Consider the following 22,377-nt stretch of genomic DNA (forward strand, 5'->3'; position numbering starts at 1 on the left):
TTAATTTTTAAAAAATTATGTGTATGGGTGTTCTGGTTGTATATATGTCTGCATGTACATCACATATGTGCCTGATGCCTCCAGAGGATAGATTCCTGGAACTGTAGCTATAGCTGGTTGTAAGTCACCATGGAAGAGCTGGGAATTGAACTGAGGATCTCTGGAAGAGCAGTCAATGTCCTAACTGCTGAGCCATCTCTCTGGCCCTGAGAAGTTGATTTTTTTTTTAAATCAATTTTTAAAAAACATTTTTGCTCTGTGTAAAGTTTTTTATTGTGCAAGCATTTAGACCTAAGCTCTGAACCCCAGAACCCATGAATAAACTGGATGTGGCTAGGAGGCACACACAAGAGGATCAGGAGTTCAAGGTCTCCCTTAGCTGCATAGCCAGTCTGAGGCCAGCTCAGGCTCTATGAGAGCCTATCTCAGAATAAAATTACAGAAAGAATGTATGAAGAAAGGAAATGTATGCCTTCCTCTCTCAGGTCAGTCATATGAAATCCGGCTGCTGGAGAATCGGAAGCTAGGGGACTTCCAAGATCTGAACACAAAATACGTGAAGGTGAGTGAGCCTCAGGACTGGCTCCTCACATGCTAGAGGGGCCTGTGGGGTCTGAATGCCTGGGGCTGGGGGTGGTAGGAAGGAATCCCTGGGCTATAGTTCCATCCCAGTTTCTGGAGTGCACTGTTCCCATGGGGATTAGATGGGGCAGTGGACCAGGGTGGGGATGGCTTACATCGGTGAAGTATGCTCTGGATTAGATAGATAGAAGCTGTGGCCTAATTTTGCCCTCAATTGAACCTTTCTTACCTGCACATAACAGCATAGTAGTCAGACATGTATGTGAAGCTGTTTAGAATACTGGAAACCATGGAAGGCATCCTCCTTCTTACCATTGTCGGTGTTCTTGGGATTCTGAGCAAAGGAAGCCCCAGGAAAAAGGGGCTGGAGAGGGGTGGAGGGTTTTCCCTGGCTGGGGACAGGATACATGCTCATCTTGGGGCCCCACAGTCCCTACACACAGCTGTCTCCAACATTTGCCTTCCACAGAGCATCATACGTGTTGTTTTCCATGACCGCCGGCTGCAGTACACAGAGTACCAGCAGTTGGAAGGATGGAGGTGGAGCCGGCCTGGGGACCGCATCCTGGACATTGGTGAGTTTCCTCAGCAAACCCAACCCTGGATGCTTGGGCCATATGGGCCTTCTTTGTGGGTACCACTTGGATTAATGCTCACAGGGAAGCCAGCATGGTGGCACATACATGCAAGCCCAGTACTGGAGATGCACAGGCATAAAGACATTGAAGTTGAGGCCATGATGGTCTATAAATAGTAAGTCCGTAAATATAAATATAAATATGTATAAATATAAATGTTTCTTTTTCCAAAAGAAAGAGGACTAATGAGATGGCTCAGCTTAGTGCAAGCATGAGTTCAGTCCCTAGAGCCTGCGTGTGCGTGCACACACAGGCACATACACACAGAGTGAGAGGCATGAATACCTCCATACACCTATATAAGGAAGGAAAGAAGGAAACAGAACTTTTACTGGGTACCACCCTCCAGGAACTCTCTGTAGAAGAATACAAAGCCTTAAAGGGTGAGCAACCTGGCTAGCTTGACACTCACTAGGTAGACTATGTTGGAAACTTGTCATAAGAAAACATAAAGACCTCAAGCATTCTGCAGCATTTCCAGCCAGGCTATCTGCCAGCAGAGCTGGGCAAACTTCACTTCCAGATCAGGTGCTGTTTCAAACCACAGTGAAGGAGTTGGGGCCCATATTGGGTCCTTCTCCTCAGTATTTGGGAGAGGCTGACCATTGTACTTTTGTGTATGTGTGTGTACAGATATTCCACTGTCTGTTGGTATCTTGGACCCCAGGGCCAGCCCAACCCAACTGAATGCTGTGGAGTTTTTGTGGGATCCTGCAAAGAGAGCGTCTGCATTCATTCAGGTAAGCAAACATGAGAACTTGGGAGGGGGTCTACCAGCTCTAGCTAAGATGGTCTCCAGATAGAGGGACAGTAGCTGAGGGAAGACAGAGAATGGGAGGACTTGGGGTCACAGGTCAGGAACACTGAGGCAAGGACTTGGAATGGTGTGGAGTTATGTTTGTGTTCTTGCTTTTAGAATGCTGAGAGGTTAAAAAGGATTTGGTATTTCCAAGGCTAGGGAGATGGTTCATCAAACTCAGCAAGGTACTTACCACAGAAGCCTGGGAACCTGAGTTCAAGCCTCCATATAAAGAAACACTAGAATGGCCGGGCGGTGGTGGCACACTCCTTTAATCCCAGCGCTTAGGAGGCAGAGGCAGGCGGATTTCTGAGTTCGAGGCTAACCTGGTCTACAGAGTGAGTTCCAGGACAGCCAGGATTACACAGAGAAACCCTGTCTCGAAAAACTAAAAACAAACAAACAAACAAAACCCCACTAGAATGGGGAGGTGATACCAGGTAGAAACCTGGGGCTTCCTGCAGTCAGCCTAGCTTAATTGTTGAGTCCCAGGCCAATGAGAGACCCTGGCTCAAGAAAAAACAAAAACAAAAAACAAAACAAAACAAACAAACAAAAAAAAAAACCAAGGTAGATCTGAGGGATCATACCTGAGATTGATCTCTAATCTCTATATGGACACACACACACACACACACACACACTCTACCCCATTTAAAAAAAAAATCAGTATTTTGGAGCTATGAGATTGCTTGAGGTAAAGGTGTCTGGCACTAATCCTGATGGCCTGGGTTTGATTCCCTGGATCTAAATGGTAAAAGGTGAACTAACTCCCCAAAGTCCCCTAACCCTTCACATGGGCCATTCACATTCACACACACACACACACACACACACACACACACACACACACACACACAGGAACACAGTGATACAATTTTTAAAAACAATATTCTTGTTGCAAAATTTAGTTATTTTTATACTGCAGTACTACTGTATTTTATAACATTACAGTATCAGAACAATAAGTAAGCATCTGGTGCCTCCTATGTAGCACGCACTTAGAAATAGGAGACTTTGGTATGGCTCTAGACTTGTTCAGGGACTAGTATGTCAGAGAGCAGCAGGGCTGTGCTCAGTTGCCCCACAAGGCTGGGATTTTTGAAGGGGAAGGTTTCTGGATGGGGTGATGGTATGGCTACTGTGGTTAGTGGCCGGGAACAATGGTGAAGATTTAGCTGATCAGACAGAGCCCCAGAGTAAAGGGACAGAGGTGGGGTGATATGTATGTTCTCTGAGTATGTTCTGTGGCTGGAGGGCAAGGAGGCCTGGGCCTGATGGGGGAAGCAGGGAGTTAGGCAAAGCAGGCTTGGTCACCTCCTTGAGGAGGGGGAGCCCTTAGGGGCATCGAGTCCCCTCATCTTTCTGACTAAAGGCCCCACATTCCCCTCCCAGGTGCACTGTATCAGCACGGAATTCACCCCCAGGAAGCATGGGGGTGAGAAGGGGGTGCCTTTTCGGGTGCAGATTGACACGTTTAAACAGAACGAGAACGGGGAGTACACAGAGCATCTACACTCTGCCAGCTGCCAGATCAAGGTGTTCAAGGTAGGACGCACTTACCACAGCCACCCTGCTCACGCCTGGTCAAAGGGCCCATGTTATTAGATCACAGAGCCAGCTGACTGTGTGGCCTCCCACTAGCTGGGGCCTCTCTCTTGACTCTGGCTTCTGTCCCTGCCCAGCCTTCTCTTGTCACTCAAAAGTGTTGGGAAGGGGTGTCTCCCCATGTCAGTACAAGGCTCTGCTTTTGTAAGAATGACTGGCTTTGCATCTTTAAGTTGTATTTTTCCCTACTCCAAGTGTTTTCACAGGTATACATATGTTCTCCCATCTATCTCCTTAAACATGAGGGCAAATGTAGGTGTGCCAGCACCCAGAGGCAAGTTCATCTCTGATATTCAGGCCAGCCTGGTCTACAGTAGTGAGCTCCAGGCCAGCCAGGGCAACATAGCTAGTGAAATCCTGTCTCAAAACAAAACAAGAACAAAAAAGAAGCAAACATGAGGCCAAGAGGGCCGTTCTCTGGTAGTTTAGCTCAATGCCATTTTTCTCTGCATTGGGTGTGTGTGTGTGTGTGTGTGTGTGTGTGTGTGTGTGTGTCCTGGGGATTGAAGTTGATCTCAGCAATCTTGCCAGTTCATTGTCCACCTTAGTTTTTGAGACAGGTTTTCTCACTGAACCTGGAACTTCCCAGTTCAGTAAGACTAGCTGACCGTTGAGCTGTAGGGATCCTCCTGTTTCTGCCTCCTCAGGACCAGCACTGAAGGCATGTGCTGCCTGCCACACCTGGCGCTGTACACACGCACGCTGGTGTTGGTTCGGGCCTCATTCTTGCCTGGTAGGCAGACAGGCACTCTACAGAGCTCTGCTGTTGAGAAATGCCGCCAGCTCCAGTCTAGCTTTCCTCAGAAGCACTGTCTTGTGGCTCAGTGATAGCGGATTGGCTCTAGCATTCAAGGAGGCCCTGCGTTCTCACACATGGACCAGGAACAGTAAGTTCATCTTCAAGAAAGAAATATCTTTATAAGTCCATGCAGCCCCCTCTTTCCCTGACTCACCCTGCAGTCTCTCATCGCTGGTTCCTATCTCTTCATCAGGATTGATTATTTCCTGAAGGTGGGAGCCAGCTTCTTACTCATCATCCCTAATGCCCTTAGGGAAAAGGAGGGTGCAGCAGGCCTGTGTCATTCTTGCAGCATGAGGCTAGCCCATGACCAGCAGGTCTAACCTGTTTCTGTCCACCTGTTGAGAAGGGGAGCCCCTTCCTATCAGGGGTCACTATGGGTGACAAGACTCAATACCCTTTTCCACACCTTGATGAATCTGGAACCTGTTGGAAACAGGTTAGTTTCAGATAGGACTGTGTTAGAGAGACAGCAGGGTCATGTTGATCTTCCTTAGCCGGGATTGACTGGAACCGAATATTCACAGGTGTAACCACAGACCTGGAGGCTGAGCAGCTGAGGCTGCCCCCCAACTGGTTTGTGTGCCCTGAAAGCAAGACTGCCTTCGCTCTGCTACTTAGAGTCTATGGCAGGCATGTTACCTATAAACTATTTTTTTCTATATGTATGGGGAGTATATTTGTGTGTGTGTGTGTGTGTGGCGAGTACACATGTGTAGAATGTGGAGGTCAGAGGTCAATCTTAGGTTCTTTGGGATCCATCTGCCTCATTTCTAGATAGGCTCTCTCACTGGACCTAGAACTAGCCCATTAGGCTAAAGGATCTGCCTGTCTGCTTCCCCACCTCTGGAATTACAAGTGTTTGTCACCATGCCCTAGCCTTTTTACATGGTTTCAGGGGATCGAATTTGGGTTCTTGATGTGTTGAATTTCTGAAAGACAAAGCCATCCTGTTGTGACCAGCTCCTTGAAGGATGTGAGGTGGAATGCTTTACTCCACATGCATGCTAGCCCATGGTCCTGCCGTATCTACCTCACCTGTGGCTCCTGATGCAAGGAGGAGAGGCCTCCAGTGAGCACAGGACTTCAGTAGTAGTGCAGAGAGCTAGGTGTGGCTGCTTGCCCAGTCCCCAGACAGGTTTTTGCTGCTCACATTGAATCCCATGTCTGCTGTTAGTATCTCTATGTGGCTTACTACAAGCTTATCTTTACCTACTGATGGGTCACCCTGAGGGAGGCTTCCCTAAAAGCCCTTAAGGGAGGAACCAAAGGCATCCCCTGAGGAAGACACACACTGGGATGCAAGTTCTGTGAGGCCACTAGACCTGAACTAAGTATATCTGCACATCAAGGAGTCTGAGTCATGTACCGGTGTTTGTCAAGCGGGATGGCAGCCATGAGGGAGGAACAGTGAAGGAGACACAGGAAGAAGGGACTGTACCTTCAGTTCTCTCCTGCCAATAAACCCTGAGCCTCTAGTTTGTGAAGAAGAGATGATGATGGTTCCGAGGCTGTCACTCGCTGGCACTCTTTGTGAAGAGCAATATATTCTGCAGCCTGTTGCACCATCATTTAGCCACAGCAGAGCCTTTGGGTCTGAGATGTCCTGAGGGCCGGGTGTGATGCTAGGCCTGAGCAGAGTTGAACATGGCACAGTGTGGGCCAGAATCCACTCTCCCACCTTTCTTCGGTCTCCATCAGTTGCCCCTGTGATCAGTACTATAATAGATAGATATATCCTGTCGTGGTTCTCCAAAAGCAAGTAACCATTGGTAGCAATCTTCCTAATGCACTGAGCTCAAAGATCCCAGGGATGGAAAGAAACTGTGCCACTCAGAAGGTTCAAGAGCTGTCCTGACTGCCTTTTGGGCGCCAGGTTGAAGTGTGATTCTGCAGACCTTGGTCTTCTTTCCCAGCCAATGGCTGATTTCTGGCCTAAGTGGACCCTGTGTTCTGTGCTTGCAGCCCAAGGGAGCTGATCGGAAACAGAAGACCGACCGGGAAAAGATGGAAAAAAGGACAGCTCAGGAGAAGGAGAAGTACCAACCATCCTATGAAACCACCATCCTCACTGAGGTGAGTTAGGGCTGAGGCTGAGAGTGGGCCTGGAGCACAGAAGTGGAAGATCGGCCATTAGAGAAGGTAGGTGGGAATTTTGTGGAGAGCCCCATGTGCACATCCATGAGGCAGCTGGTGGGTTATTCTGAGGTCGCTTTGAGCTGCCTGCTGCCTTTGAATGTTGGTGCTTTTGAGGAAAATGTGAATGAACAGGTGATACATTCAGTCATAGTTGAAAATGTAAAACAGTACAACCAAAAGTGTCTCCCCCACTGACCCATGCCATGGCTCTTCTCCACTCGCAGCCTCTCTCTAGGCATGCCCGTGTCTGCATATCAACAGTGCACACTGTTCTGTGCTGTATCTTTTGTATTTAGTGGCTCATTTTGCACATGACTCCTGCCCTCTCATCAAGAGCTTTCTAGTTCCTTGTTCAGCTGTGCAGTGTTCTAGTGCAGGCCTCTTGTAGACTGAACACAGCAGGACTATGCACAGGGCTTCACTCTGCATGAGGTCACTGGCCAGCAGTGTAAGCTCTGGCTGTTGTGTTGTGTTTTGTTGAGACAGGGGCCTCTATGTATCCCTGGCTGTCCTGGAATTCTTTCTGTAGACCAGATCAGGCTGGCCTCCAACTCACAGAGGTCCACCTGTCTCTGCTTCTTGAGTGCTGGGATTAAAAGTGTGTGCCACTACGTCCACTAGCGTGGATTTTTTTTATAGTTCTGGGCTGGTGCCTGAGAGACTGCTCAGCGGGTAAAAGTGCTTGCTGCATAAGCCTGGCAACTGAGTTTGAGCCCCAGATCCAAGGTGGAAGGAAAGAACTGACTTCCGAGTGTTAACCTCTGACCTCCGTACACAAGCCATGTCACATGCACACCAGAATAAACACACACACACACACACACACATACACACACACACACACACACACACACACATATACTCATATAATAAAATAAAAAATAAACTTGTAAAATAAAATATAATCATTGACTGTTCTTTTTTTCTTTTTCTTTTCTTTTTTTCTTTTTCTTTTTCTTTTTTTTTTTTTTGGTTTTTTTTGAGACAGGGTTTCTCTGTGTAGCCCTGGAACTCACTTTGTAGACCAAGCTGGCTTCGAACTCAGAAATCTGCCTGCCTCTGCCTCCTAAGTGCTGGGATTAAAGGCGTGCGCCACCACTGCCGGGCAATACAAATAAATTTAAGATTTGGTGTTAGAGCTGGAACCCAGCAACTCACTGAGCTGTAACCCATCCCCAGCACTGGCTAGTTCTTATTTGGACAGATAAAGAAATGCACTTCCTGTTAAGCCGGACACCAAAGAGACAACCCTCTATAGCTGGCAGCCGGTCAGCAGTCGTGCAGGTTCAGGAAGTTCCTCAGATACTATTAGCAGCTCTCCTGCTTCCTGTCACTGGCCATCTCGGTGCCTTTCCTTTTGTTGGCCTGTTTTCACTCTCTTCTTTCTTCCCTTCCTCCCTCCCTCTTGACCTACGCTTTCTTTTTCTCCTTCCTTCCTTCCTTCCCTCCTTCCCTCCCTCCCTCCCTCCCTCCTTCTGTCCTTCCTTCCTTCCTTCCTTCCTTCCTTCCTTCCTTCCTTCCTTCCTTCCTTCCTTCCTTCCCACATGGGGTTTCTCTGCAGCCCTGGCTGTCCTCAGACTCACAGAGATCCTCTGTCTCTCTGCCTTCCAAGTGCTGGGATTAAAGGCTTGTGCCACCACTGCTCGGCCCTCCTGGGTATTTGTTGTTTGTTTTTGTTTTTAATAGCTATTCCTCATTGTGTTAGTGATTTTTGACTAATTGGATTCACCTTAAAGGTATATATATATATATATATATATATTCTCCATCCATCCATTCATCCATCCAGACTCGGGTACAGAAATCCCAGAGGGGTGGCCAGCTGTGTGTACATGCCTATGTGAGTCTGTTCTAAGCCGCTCTGGGAGGAACGTTTGCATGAGGCAGGGTAAGCGGCTAAGGCGGCTCACAGTATGTACTGGCACTTCAGTTTTTCTAAGGGTGACAGTGAGCAGAGAGCCCAGTATAGGAAAACTTCCGCTTACTCTCTGCCACAGAGAGATACAAGGACTGCATCTTATGTCGTTTCTTCCCATGCCTGGCCCATGTCTGATTGATGACGCTGCCAGGAGTACCCCCACCTAGGGCTGGGTTTCTCATCCTGGCTGAGTTGCCACTTCTCTGTCCAGTCCTGACTCCCCTGAGAGGAGAGAGGGTGCTGTGGCTGTGCAGGCCCTCCGCACAGCCTCTCTATCAGCATGGCTGCTGTAAAGAGTCCAGACTGACCTTGGCAGATGCCAGTGCACTCCTTCTATCGGCTCATCAGATTTCCTCCCTTGGTAGGATTTAGCATCAACAAATTCCAGCCCACACTCACAATGGTTAAATATTTACCAGCCTGGCATTTGGTGGGGGATAGTCAGTCTTTAGGAATGCTTCAGACTGGCCCTCTCCAAGCAAAGTCACTGTTTAGAGGGAGGGAAGAAATGCAGGCATGGGGCACTCCCTTTCCCTGGGTCTCTTCATTTTTGCTTGAGCATTGGAATGTCCAGCAGAGGAAGACTCCCATCATGGGTGCTTCTGTCTTTGGAGCCCAGATGGACACTAACACAGAGTAACTGTTTAAGTTGGCTGGGAGGAGCTACCCTTGGAAGAGTTCCAGGACCCCTCCTACCTATGCCAGCCCTCCCTGCCTGCAGTTTTCTCACCCAGTGGCACGGGTTTTAACCCTGCACTTTACTGTTTTCTTTTTCTTTACAAGTCATCTATCCTCTGTGTAATGCATGTTTAAACATGTTTGACCAGTTAGTTTGTGGGCTTTGGCATTATATGATGCTTCTTTCCCCTTTGGTTTGATTACCAGGAAGCTCTAAGGGGTGGTGCATTTCATGGTTTGCCTGATCCAGGATGACTTCCTGAGTTCTAGGTATTTTCTGTCATGGTAGATGACCCTAGTAGTCTGACTGGCCCCGGTTCCTCATAAGCGCTCAGTCACTGTGGTCTCTATGCTGACACAGCAGGGTCTTAGGCATCAGAGCTCATGAATGCTTGCTCAGAAGGGCCTGTGGGTTATCCCAAGATCACTGTTACCACTGTTGCATCACACTGCTCATGTCTCTTCCTTCCCATAGTGCTCTCCGTGGCCTGACGTACCCTACCAGGCGAACAGCACTCCATCCCCAAGCTACAATGGCTCGCCCAACAGCTTTGGCCTCCGTGAAGGGTATGTCTAACCTTCCTCTCCTCGGGGTCCCGGCATGCAGTGGGGTAGTTCTTTTTTGATCTTCCTTCATGCTATGGCTTGGCATCTGTTTGGTTTTAGTGTGGCTAACTGGTATAGCAGTCACAGCCATATTTATCTATTCTCTCTAGCTCCTCATGCTGAGGGTGGAATCCAGGGCCTGGTACATGCTAGGCAAGCACTCTACCACTGAGCTGCATCTCAGCAATTATAGTTAGCTTTGGGGTTTGTTTTTGTTTTGTTGTTTTGAGGCAGGGTTTCTCTGTAACCTTAACTGTCCTGGAACCCACTCTAGACCAGGCTAGCCTCAAACTCAGAGATCTGCTTTCCTTTGCCTCCCTGAGTGCTGGGATTAAAGGCGTGCACCACCACCGCCCAGATAGCTCTGCGTTTTCAAGGCAGGGTTGTATATAGCCTAGACTGATCTGAATTTGGTTATCTCAGGCTGGCCTTGAATTTGCAATCCTAGTTTTTCAACCTCTTGCATGGTGGAGTATAGGTGTATGCTATCACACCTGGACCGCATGCTGTGTGTGTTCTTTTCTATATACTTCCGTAAGTGGCAACAGGTTTATAAGAATTTACCTTGAAGACCAATGTTTGACTGAGGTGGGTGCTGGATAGCTGAGGCATCTGGAAGGCCCTCCTTGGTTTTCTGTCTACCTCTTGTATGCTTCCTGAAGGGACTATCCAGGTAGGAGCCTCTACCCTGGGTTTCAGTATCGTAGCACCGAAGCTAGTCTTGCTGAAACCTGGCTGACTCTGCAGATAGGTCATGTGGCCCCAAGGATACAGGGATAGGACAGTGCCAGCACCACAGGCAGATTCTAACTGCAGGCTGTGTAGACTGAGGCTCTGACATCACTGTGGTGGCTCCTGAAGTAATATCCTGGTAGTGAGTAGAGGAGAACTCCTGCTAGTGGGTGCAGGACCTCTGTTTTGAGCCCCTGCTCTGCAGTCAGTCTATAATAAAGCAGCAGGGTTGGGTGATGGAGCTGGAGCTCATTTAGTAGAGGAGACACTGAGTTTGACCTGGTGTGGTGGCACCTGTAATTCCAGCATCCTGAAGGGAGAGGACGAGAATCAGCAGTTGTAGGTTCTATAGCAAGTTCACGGAAATCTCAAGCCAAAGGAGGTCTATGTGAGCTTGATTTTACATTGTGGTGTGTCTTCTCATGAGTATAGAATAAAAACCAAAAAGGGTCCTTTAGATCAGGCAGACCTGCTCTTTAATGTCTACCTTAGGGGAACAATTTCCTTAACTTTCCTAAGTCCTGCTTTGCCTAATGCAGAAGGGGGCTGGGGGCTCAACAAAGGGCGTGAGGAGGGATGTGCATGATGCAGACAGTGGAAGGGCTGGGATGAGGCTCACCTCTGCAAGGGTCTTGTATGTGTATAAGAATGTGTGGGTGTGCGCACATGTGCGTGTGGAAGCCCTGAGTTGATGTTAGGCATCTCTGTCTTTCTCTACCTTACTCTCTGATACAGGGCTTCTCACTGGAGCTCACTGATTGGTGAGACTGGCTGCCCAGTGCTCTCTCTAGTGAAGCTTCTGTTTCACGTCCCAGTACTGGGATTAGAGGCATGTCCCTCCACACCAGTTTTTTAATGTGGTTGTTGGGTATCAAACATGCTCGCATGGTAAGCACTCCTGTACCTTCCTACTGAGAAAACCCAGGCCAACCTGTGGATTGCACGTGTATGTGTACACCACATGTGGGCCTTACATGCCTATCTGGCTAGGACTTGGTTGATGACTTCGGTTCAGTTGTAGCTTCCTAGGTGCTGGATTAGTTTAAGGAGTGTGGCCTGTGCTCTGGTCAGCTTGTCCTTTTCTTAGGCTGGAACGTGGTGGGTATTTTAGCCTTTTTTTTTTGGCATGGGAACAAAAATACTTCAAGAAGTGACTTAAGGAAGGGTTTATTTCAGCTCTCAATTCGAGGAGAGATAGTCCATCATTGTGCAGAAGCCTTGGCAGACGGAGCCTGAGGCAGCTGTTCACATTGTCTCTGTAGTCAGGAAGCAGAGAGATGGACACTAGCGCTCAACTCACTGTCTCCTCACTCAGTCCAGGACCGCAGCCCGTGGGATGGTGCTGCCTACAGTTAGGGTGGTTCTTCCCACGTTAATTAATTTAATGTAGAAACTCCTTCCCAGACATGCTTGGAAGTTTGTTTCCATGGTGACTCTAAGTCCAGTCAAGGTGGACCATCACAAAGGTGAGGCTCCACTATGCAGAACAAGATCCAGTCAAGACAGACAAGTTCTTCTTGATTGTTGCTGAAGACTACACAGGTAGAGCTAATGCTGTTGTTTGGAAAAGTGTGACCCATCTCAACCTCCCGTGCAGTCATGCAGTGACAGTTGAGTGACATCCGTTGTGAAAGATTGGGTCTAACATTTGTACTGATTCTGGAAGTCTTGCAAGACTTATTTAAAGCAAGTCACACACCTGCTGGAGTGTAGGTACCACTTAGGTTCTGGAACCTTCTTGGTGTCCCTGGAAGTACTCATGCTCATCAACTGTCCCCTTTCTATTACAGTAACAGCTCACCTAGTCACCCAGTGGAGCCCTTACCCCTGGGCAGTGATGTAAGTGTGCGTGGGTATCGGTGGGCTGGTGGTCCCTCTGGCTCAGTGGCCATTTTGAACCTTCTCTGTCTCTCAATGGCAGCACCTGCTCCCATCAGCCTCTATCCAGGATGCACAGCAGTGGCTGCACCGCAACCGCTTCTCACAGTTCTGCTGGCTCTTTGCCAGCTTCTCAGGTGAGTATTGTAGAGTTAGGTTTGGAATCCACAGGTGTTCTGGCTTGCTCTTGGTTCCATGGGACTATGGCTATGTCCAGGGGAGCCCTCAGTGAGGTGGGTGCCACAGAACTACCAGGGAAGCAATGAGGGAGGTCAGGTCACTAGGGGCAGTGATCTGGATTCTGGCAGGACCACAGAAGGATATTGGCCTTACTAACGACTCTGGATTAAAGCTGTAGCCCAGGTAGTAGACTGCAGGCTTAGCATACAGGAGGCTGTTCTGTTCTGTTCTTCAGCACGACATGAACTGGGAATAGGGCACTTAGAAAGAGTGAGAGGTTCTAGGTTACCCCAGCTGTATAGTTTAAGGCCACCCTGTGTTACATGAAACTATGTCTGTCTCAAAGAAAAGAAAAAGTGGGGGCTAGATTTGGGGAGCCATTGTGTTTGCAGCTACTTCTGACAAGTCATGAGATAGAGGGAGGGAGGAGGGAGGGAAGAAGAGAAAGAGAGAGAGAGAGAAATATGTTTCTGAAGCACTGGGATCTGGGGGACTCTCAATCTTTAAAGACTTCACACTGTTGGCCTTCTTCTGCCCCTTCAAATGGGGTGCTAGGTCTTTCCATGGCTGTCTCTTGGGAGACTAGTGTTTTTGCCTCTTGGTTTGTGCTGGTTGGTTCCCAGGGTGTGTTTGTATTTTCAACTTCCAGGGATCTGTGTGCTTCTGCACAGAGATATACACATGTTTTTGGTGGCAGCATGCTGATAAAATCTGTGCCAATGAAGAGGACAGAGAGGGGGTTGGGCAGTCAAGCAGGGGTAGGGTGGGCATGGGGGTGGACTTATCTTCTCTTGAGAGCACACTATCTTTTAGCTTCTGATATTGTATGGCTGTGATCTGCTAGGATTGCTTATCCTTACATCATTTCCCTCTGTGGAAGGTCTGGTGCCCACTGAGGGTGAGGCTGGCCCTTCTTTGTCCCCCAGCCCTGTTGTGGGATCGACAGATATTTGCCTGTAATGAGTGGTGCATGTCTCTGCTTACTTAGGTGCTGACCTTCTGAAGATGTCCAGAGATGATTTGGTCCAGGTCTGTGGCCCTGCGGATGGAATTCGGCTCTTTAATGCCATCAAAGGCAGGTAGGTGCAGTTTCATAGAGAAGCCAACAAAAGACTGTGGCCACTAGGCTGGCTCTGTATAGCAAGAAGCCCCACCTTAGCCTCTTGAACTGTGGTGGGACTGCTGGTAGGACTAGGTGATGGAAGGAATCCTTCTTTCAACATGGAGGTCAATGCTGGAGGAGGTGCCAGGAGGGTGGAATGGTGAATGAGGTGCCATGTGGAGACCACCTTAGTATCTGGCTGCAGAAGCTCTTGCTCCAAATATCTCAGCATTAGTTACTTTTCTCATCACTGTGACAAAATGACTAAGTCAGCTTATGAAAGAAAGGTTTATTTTGGCTCATGGTTTGAAGGTACAATGTCACACACACATCCTGGCATCTCAAGGGATGGACTAGACCGGCCCCTAAGGAATGAAGGAAGGACAGTCGCATGTACAGGAAAGCTGGGTTTGGAGAGAAAGGGCTCTCTGATGGAGAAACCTCAGGAGCCCAGAGGCGCAGTGTCTTTATGAGAGTTGCACAGGGAGGTAAGGTTATTGCATGCAGCTGAACAAGGCTTAATGCGTACAGGTAAACAGGAAAGAGGGTTTACAGTATACAGCTAAACAAGGAGGCAGATTTAGCTAATCTTCATAGGAACAGTCTGTAGGCCATAAATATCCAGGGTGGGTGGCACCACGGTAGACATTTCTGAACCCACTGTCATTATTCATATTATTCTGAGCCCCACTCCAGAGCAAGGCTTTGCCTAGTTTATGGCTTTGACACTAGGGCCCTTGGCATTGCCAGGTCATGTCCACAGCACACATGTCCCTTGGGCTTCCTCCACTCTGCAGTACTTCATCATGACAAGGAAGTCATGGCTGCGATAGTGGGAGGTGTCTGGTCCTGTTGTGTCTTCAAGTCAGGAAGCAGGAAGAGGAGCATGCTGGAGATTTGGATTATCTCCCTGTCTGTGTGCAGCAGGAGACCCAGGTCATGACATAGATAGCACTGCCGACACTGATGGTGGGCCTTCCCATTCAGTAACCCCGTCTAGAAACTCTCCCTCACAGAAGTTCGTCTCCTAGGTGATTCTAGATCATCAATTAATATTAACCATCACAGCCTCCCTGTCCTCCATTGGGCCCAGAGCCTGAGATCTTGGCCTTTAGTCACTAGCCCAGACTCTGGACACTGGCAGAGTCCAGGCTGAGAGCTCCAGCTCCCCGGGGGCTGGGCATGGCCTTGAAAACCACAGTGCAGTGTTGAGGGCAATGCTGTTTGATAGAACTGTCCCCCACCACGGATATGGAATGTTCTATGACAGTCCAGAAATATCTCTCTGGCCAAGTAAAACCCTGTACTGTGGCACTAGAGTTACCATCACAGTCAGACCCAGTTTTGAAGTTTTGTACTTTTCATTTTTTCTGGTGCTGAGACTAGAACCCAGAGCTTGTGTATGCCAGGCACATGCTCTGTCCTTGAGCTGCTCCTGAGCTCCAAGGACAGCTGGCAACAGTACAGTTAACAGAGGATGAATCCCAGATTTATCTCCGAAGAGCTGTGCAATGAAAGAAAAAAAAGCCATTGCCCCTCTGAACCTCAGTTTCCCTGTATGTGGAATCGGAGAGATGAGCCTTGTGTGAGGAGCTCTCTATTTCAAGTTCTTTCTCTGTCTCTTTTCTCTCCCTTGATGGGGATGGAACCCAGGGCTGCACATGCTGCACACATGCTGTGCACATGTCCTGCCACCACCTACATCCCATACCACCAGGCCACCTCTTGAAACCCTGATCTTGAGATTCAGTTCTACAGAAAAGCCTCAGATGGCAGATTGGGAAGAATCATCTACCCCACCTCTTCCTATACACTCTCTGTGAAGCCATAAAGATCCATGAGGACTGGATCCTATCCCTGGAAACCTGTCCTTGAAAAGCATTCTGTGTCCACCTGCTTCTTCCCTAAATAAATCCCTTTATATTGCAGGGTCTGCTCTAGGTTTTGGAGTATTCTAGAACATTTTAGAGCAACAGTCCATCATATCAGCGAATTATTCATTTTCTCTCTCTCTCTCTTTGTCTCCTTCCCTCCTTCCCTCTCTCCCTTTCCTTCTCCCTCTCTCTTCCTCTCTCTCTGCAAGAAATGTGAGGCCAAAGATGACCATCTATGTCTGTCAGGAGCTAGAACAGAACCAGCTACCCCTGCCACAGAAGCAGGATGACAATGGGGACAACAGCCTGTGTGGTGAGTGGAATAGAGCCTCATACCTGACCCTTAGCCTGCTCATTCTCTGTTCTCAATGTTTCAGTTACTTTTCTCATTGTTGTGACAAAATACCTGACACCTGCGACAGCTAGGAAAGGTTTCTTACCACTCACAGTCTGATGGTAGTTCATCGAGGTGGGGAAGGCATGATGGGGAAGGCACGGCAGCAGGAGCTTGAGGCAGTTGCTCACACTGAATCCAAAGTGAGGAAGCAGAGAACAGAGAGCAATGAATACTGGTGCAGTTGCCTTTAAATATCTTTCTGCCACCATCAGAAAGGTGACTTAGTGCTTCCCCTTTCCACTGTGCATACTGAGCACCGCATCTGAATCAGGGCTCCTCACCTCTTTGAGCCCAGGAACCAACAGACGTTCCCAAGAGAGACGAAAACAGCTAACTTATGTTTACCTGCCAGTAGGCCTTCCCAGCCTTCTTAGCTTGACAGGCATCCATGGCTAGGGGCATGAGCACCCTTTACATGTAAGCTTTGGCTTCTCAGAATGCGGTAGAAACAAGACAGGTTCTTGTTGATTAATGTCCCCTTAAAAGAAGGCCCTTGCTCCTCCCCCTACAGTATACCATGCTATCTTCCTGGAAGAGCTGACTACCCTGGAGCTGACAGAGAAGATCGCCAGTCTGTTCAGCATTCCCCCACAGCACATCCACCGGGTGTATCGGCAGGGTCCTGCTGGTATCCATGTGGTGGTAAGCAATGAGGTGAGCTAACCTGGCCCTCAGGGAGAGCCCCACATCCCCACTCAGGAGCACCCTCTACCAGGGGTCAGGGTGTCTCTGTTTTCTTACTACACCTGGGTCTAAAGGGCTGCTGAGTCGATGTTGTGTGACTTTTCCTGGAAAAATATGAACAAATGTTTTCTTAGGGTGTCAACAACAACAGACTTAAATAACAATTCCAAAACTGATTCATTTATTGGGTTTGCTAACAGTAGCATAGATGACCCCAAAACAGCCATATCACCAAAAGTCTGTCCCCATAGCTGCATAGATGGAGTCTGCCTTTCAGTTTACCTTCCAAACTAGTTACTTAAACCTGAGTGGGCTGATGTGCAGAATCAGCTGGAGTCCCATGTGAGGAGCCAAGGACCTGCCTCATGCCCTCTGCCTCTGTAAGGGACTGGTAACAAGCCCTGTAATTACAGGTATTTATTACATTTATTTATTTGTTTATTCTGGGGGGTGGTAGGCAGGTGAGTGGGTACAAAGGTACAATGCACACACAGATTAGAGGACAGATTGAAGGAGTCAGTCCTGTCCTTCCATGTGGGAATAAGGGGTCAGACTTGGGGCCGGCGCCTTTGCTCATCTCCTTGGCCCCACAGGCTCTACTTGAGGGTCTCTTGTGGGTAATCATAGCTTCTGTGACTAAGATGCCGATGGCTGTTATACTCTGAGGACAGCCTTCTTCAAGTGTCCTTGGCTGGGTGCTCTTGTGGCACATGCATTCTGAAGAATGGGCCACTCATCAAGTAGGAATCATGTCCTGAGAGGCCAGTAGTTAAATGAGGGGCTGCTATGGCCCATGGGAGACACTAGCAAGGCCTCCCTGGGTGATGAAGGTACCACTGAGTTTGTGCTGAACACAATGCTGTGGGAGGTGGAAATGGTTGCTGAGGGACAATTCGGGAAGTGACAGAGCCTTGCCAGAGTCTTGCTCCAGCCCCTCGAAGGGTGATGTATTGAGCAGACTTGCCAAATTCAGCATCCCTTGCCCGTGATGGAACAGATGATCTCAAGCTTGCTCTGTCCTGGATCTTCCTTCCACTGATGCTTCCAACTAACAAAAATGTGTGTTTGGTGTTGTATTGGCCAGTGTTCTGGCACTGTAACAAACATCTGGGATCACGAACTTAAGAAGAATGGTTCAGTCTGGGGAGAGGCTCACTCAGTAAAGTGCTCACCTTGAAAGGGTGAGCACCTGAGCTCAGTGTCCTGAGCCTGTGTCGAAAGCTGGGCCCAGTGGTGAACCCCAGTGCAGTTGCAGTGCTGGAGAGATACAAGCTGTCATGGTAGGACAGTGGCTCAGCAAATTGTTCTCACTATGGCCACGAAGGGTGTGGGGCACTAAGGTCCCAATATCCCCTTCACTACTAACCTTGGTGGCCTAACTTCTTTTTGCTGGGTCCAACCTCTTAAAGGTTCCACATCTCAGCAGCACGGAAGCCAAGACCAAGCATTCAGAACAGGGGCCTTTGAGAGACACTCCATATCCAAACCATGGTCACGGTCACATAGCCACTGTGTCCTGGCTGCTACTCCAGCTTACATATGTATGTCTACATTGCACATGCATTGTGTATTAAATAATATGTATATGATATTCATATATGTGTATATACACACATATAGATATACATGTCTGCTAGCATCCCATGGCATACATAGGAAACTGAGGCACAGATGCTACAGCTGATGTGGGGTGAAGTTAAGGTAGAAACCCACCTCTTGAGAAATGAGAGCTATGGTTGTGTGTGTCTGGTTGGTTTTGTGACAATCTTCTATGAAACCCAGGCTCACCTTGACCTTGCTACACTCCTGCTTGCCTCTGTCCTCCGAGTGCCGTTAGAGGAGTATGCAACAAGCCCAGCTCAATGAAGTTGCACTTTGTTGTTCTGTTCTGGTTTGTTTCATGGCAGAGTGTCAGTGTAAAACCCTGACTGGCCCAGAAAAGACCAGGCTAGCCTCAATCATGTTACAGTCATCTTGCTACTGCCTTGTGAGTATTGGAACTACAGGCCTGTACCACCAGGTCTAGCTTAAAGTAGCTACTTTTTGCTCCTATTTCACAGAAAATGATAATGAGACCAGAAGTTCCTGCCTCTAGGGCTGACTAAGAGAAGCTAGAGGGGTGAAAGGGCCTTAGCCGTAGACCACTCGAATGGACTAGAAGGCATGTCACTTTGCACCTCAAGGAAGATCGGTAGCCCAGGGTGCCCTTGAACTTACTGTGTAGCCAAGGATAACCTTGACTTTCTGATTCTGCCACCTCCCCCTCCCCAGTTCTGGGATTATAGTGCTGAGATTAATTACACCCATGTACTGTAGCATGCCTGCTCTGTGCCTGCTCTGTGCCTGCTCTGTGCTGGAGACGGACTCCAGAGCTTTGTACACGCTAAGTAAGCACGCGCTCGAGCCTCATCCTCAGACCCCCTCGCCCCCCAGGATTTCTTTTTGAGAAGACAAAAACCATGAATGTTTCTTGCAACTTTCCGGGTTCCTGAGGAAGTCCCTCCCCCACTTGCCCTGCGCCCTCAACAGCAGGCAGTTAAGCAAGTGAAGCAGAGAACAGACCTCAAATGCCACCCTGGCTAAGTAGGCCATTCTCATTCCCCAAGTCTCCTTCCCACTCAACCAGAATCAATTTGGAAACCTTCAGCTCTGAATTACTCAGTGCTGGAGGCAGCCTGGCCAGCAAGGAGCCGGCTCCTGGGGTGCAAGGGCACTCAATTAAACAGGGAGTTACTGATTAAGCCCTTGTGGGCCCTGCTTAGGGCTTTTCATGCCCAAGTGGCTGGGCGGCCAAGAGTCCGAGCTGGAGCAGGCTGAGGTATAGAATAAATGTACTTCATGCACCATTAGGCCCTGCGGGGAGGGTCAGGGGCTGCAGGAGGATGCATCGGCAGGATTGGAGGCAGTAGTTCAGAGCACGCAATAAATCGTGGGCTTCTTTTGTTTGTTTGTTTGTTTGTTTTTTGAGACAGGGTTTTTCTGTGTAGTCCTGGCTCTCCTGGAACTCACTCTGTAGACCAGGCTGGCCTCGAACTCAGAAATCCGCCTGCCTCTGCCTCCCAAGTGCTGGGATTAAAGGCGTGCGCCACCACTGCCTGGCTTTTTTTTTTTTTTTTTTTTTTTTTTTTAATATATATATATATATATAAAGGAGATTTGCTACCCTGTTGATTTTGGCATGCATGTTTATGTATATATTTATATTTTTAACTGTTTCTGAATGTATTGGGAAATGTAGCATATACAGAAAGGTTCTATAAAAATAATGTAAATTTTGTTTTTAAAACTTATTTTACTTGTGTGTGTGTGTGTGTGTGTGTGTGTGTGTGTGCATATGCAGATACTTGTAGTGTATGTGTAGAAATGGTAGGACATTGTGGCGTGAGTGGGTTTTGTGAATGAAACGTGGGTCTACAAGGCTCGCATGATAAGTGCTTTTGCCCACTGAGCTCCCTCACCGCCCCGACTTGCAATTTTAATCAGTATTTAAGGCCTTGCACCCAGGTCACTAGACTATGATGGTTATGAACCTCTTTGTAGGCTGGTATCATCTTTGGCCCTTGCCTGTCCGTGTACATTTTATACTAATCGTTTCCTCTTCTCTCCCTAATGTGCTCCTTAGAGGTGGGGGCAGTATACACATGCTTGTGTGCTTGTGGGGACTATGGGATAGCTTGGCTGTTGTTCCTCGTGTTCCTCAGGCACTACTCACCATGGCTCTTAAGGCCCCATTTTACAGATGGGACCATGGAGCCAGAAAGATTTCCTTGTGGTCAGGGTTTGGAAATCATAGTGAGAGCTTAGGAGAAGTGGCTATACGTCGTCTTTCTTATAAAGCCGCTGACACTCACATTAATCACTGTTAGTTAGTTCTTGTTGCTGTAGCAAAAGACCTGCTGAGAAGCAGCAGGGGAGGACGGGTTCTTGTGATCCATCAGTGTAGGTAGGGAAAGCATAGCAGCAGGAGCCCGTCTGCGTGCCATCAGGAAGCAAAGAGTCTAGCACTCGAGACCCACCATTGGCCCCCTTTCTTTAGCAAAGCTCCACCTTATGAAGGTTCCACAACTTTCCCAGTGCTACCACTGGCTCTGGACCAAGTGTTCAAAGACATTGGCCCAGGGAGGACATTTGCATTGCATTCAGGCACAACTGTTTTAGAAACACGTTACAGTCATGTGAACGCTGAGATGCTATTGCTAGGTGAGGACATCACTGGAAGCACCCTAGCTTATAGGTACTCAAACTTGGACAGTACAGTCACTGAGCACAGCATCAATGCACTTGAGTGGACTGCTGTGTGTGGGGACACTCTAAAATAGTAGCACAAAGGATGATATGTCACATGTGTCAACCAATCAGCAGCGGCGTCATTTAGAGTCACTACCAAGTGGTGTGTACTGTGTGTCATCTGTACCATACTGGCAACATAGTAGGGTGCCTACAACTTCACCACAGACATGAGTAATTGTGCTACAGTGTTACCAGGAGATGGTGCCACTAAGCAATGAGAAATTTTCAGCTCCACCAATTGTATATGTGTTTTGTTGTTGACCAAAATGGGATTGACTGTGCTTGATTTTGTTGTTTGTTTTTGAAGGAGTCTCACAATGTAATAGCCCTAACAGGTCTGGAACTAGCTCTATAGATCAGGCTGCCCTCAAACTTAGAGATCTACCTGCTTCCTCTGCCTCTCTGCCTCTCTGCCTCTCTGCCTCTCTGCCTCTCTGCCTCTCTGCCTCTCTGCCTCTCTCTCTGCCTCTCTGCCTCTCAGCCTCTCTGCCTTTGCCTCTGCCACCTGCATGCTGGGATTAAAGGTGTATACCACCATGCCTGGCTTTGTGTTCAGTTTTTTAAATTTTTTTTGTTGTAGTATAAACCTTCCTTTAATGAGTCCAGTAAAGACCTAGATGACCCAACTCATAAACAAATAAGTGTTCTATCTTTTACTTTTTTGGAGATAGAGTTTCTCTGTTTAGCAGAGCACCAGCTATCCTGGAACTCACTCTGTACACCAGACTGTCCTTGAACTCACAGAAATCCACCTGCCTCTGCTTCCTCCTGAGCGCTGGGATTAAAGGCCTGTGCCACCACTGCTCACCTATTATTTTTCACTAACTTTTTATTTTGTGCATGTGGAGGTCAAAGGAGACCCTGAATGGTGACTCTGTGGTGCCTCCTGCCTGCTCACACAACAGTCACTTTGCTGACGGGTCTGTCTCTCCAACTTCTCTTCAAACCTTTTGATGATATGAAGATGTCATTGAGAAAAACATGTCTTGCTTTTGCCTTTCAGATGGTTCAGAATTTCCAAGACGAGTCTTGTTTTATCCTCAGCACGTTAAAAGGTAAGCATCTCATTGCCTTCCTGATGACTGAAGTGTGTTTCTGTGTCCTTTGGTGTCATGGGTGATGGGTGGCAGGTGGGATCTACCAGTACAGGGTCCCTCCAGAAAATGCTGAACTTGGAACAGCCTTTGAGAGCAAGATAAACCAAGTCTTCTCATACCTAGTCCTGGCCAAGACAGAATGAGTGACATCTTCAGGGACACTGCAGGCCTGGTCATTTGTTCTCTATGAACATGGTGTTTGAGTTTCATAGACGGGTCTCTGGGAGGCCCAAGTAAGGACTAGCATGATGGGCAGTGTGAGTAAGGGACTTCGTAGAGAGCGCCACAATGCCTATACTCTGCCGAGAGTGAGCCTCTGTTTATTCACACAAGGCAGAGAAAGACCTGCTGTTACTTTCTTGAGCTGAAGAGGAAG

The 22,377-nt window shown here is 48.2% G+C and overlaps 1 protein-coding gene across 2 annotated transcripts in view; it reads left to right on the forward strand.

Annotated features, from left to right (window-relative positions):
- Tfcp2l1 (transcription factor CP2 like 1) overlaps positions 1-22,377 on the forward strand; it is a 57,256-nt gene that overhangs the window by 26,128 nt on the left and 8,751 nt on the right. For both annotated transcript variants that reach the window (XM_076941027.1, XM_034513409.2), the window contains exons 3-14: positions 486-562; positions 1,052-1,157; positions 1,854-1,960; positions 3,415-3,567; positions 6,392-6,502; positions 9,637-9,728; positions 12,290-12,338; positions 12,421-12,514; positions 13,546-13,636; positions 15,743-15,846; positions 16,442-16,584; positions 21,908-21,959. In XM_076941027.1, coding sequence (XP_076797142.1) covers positions 486-562; positions 1,052-1,157; positions 1,854-1,960; positions 3,415-3,567; positions 6,392-6,502; positions 9,637-9,728; positions 12,290-12,338; positions 12,421-12,514; positions 13,546-13,636; positions 15,743-15,846; positions 16,442-16,584; positions 21,908-21,959 — 1,179 coding nt within the window. The remainder of the gene's footprint in view (positions 1-485; positions 563-1,051; positions 1,158-1,853; positions 1,961-3,414; positions 3,568-6,391; positions 6,503-9,636; positions 9,729-12,289; positions 12,339-12,420; positions 12,515-13,545; positions 13,637-15,742; positions 15,847-16,441; positions 16,585-21,907; positions 21,960-22,377) is intronic.

The sequence above is a fragment of the Arvicanthis niloticus genome, chromosome 10 (genome assembly GCF_011762505.2).
Source record: "Arvicanthis niloticus isolate mArvNil1 chromosome 10, mArvNil1.pat.X, whole genome shotgun sequence".
NCBI lineage: Eukaryota > Metazoa > Chordata > Mammalia > Rodentia > Muridae > Arvicanthis > Arvicanthis niloticus.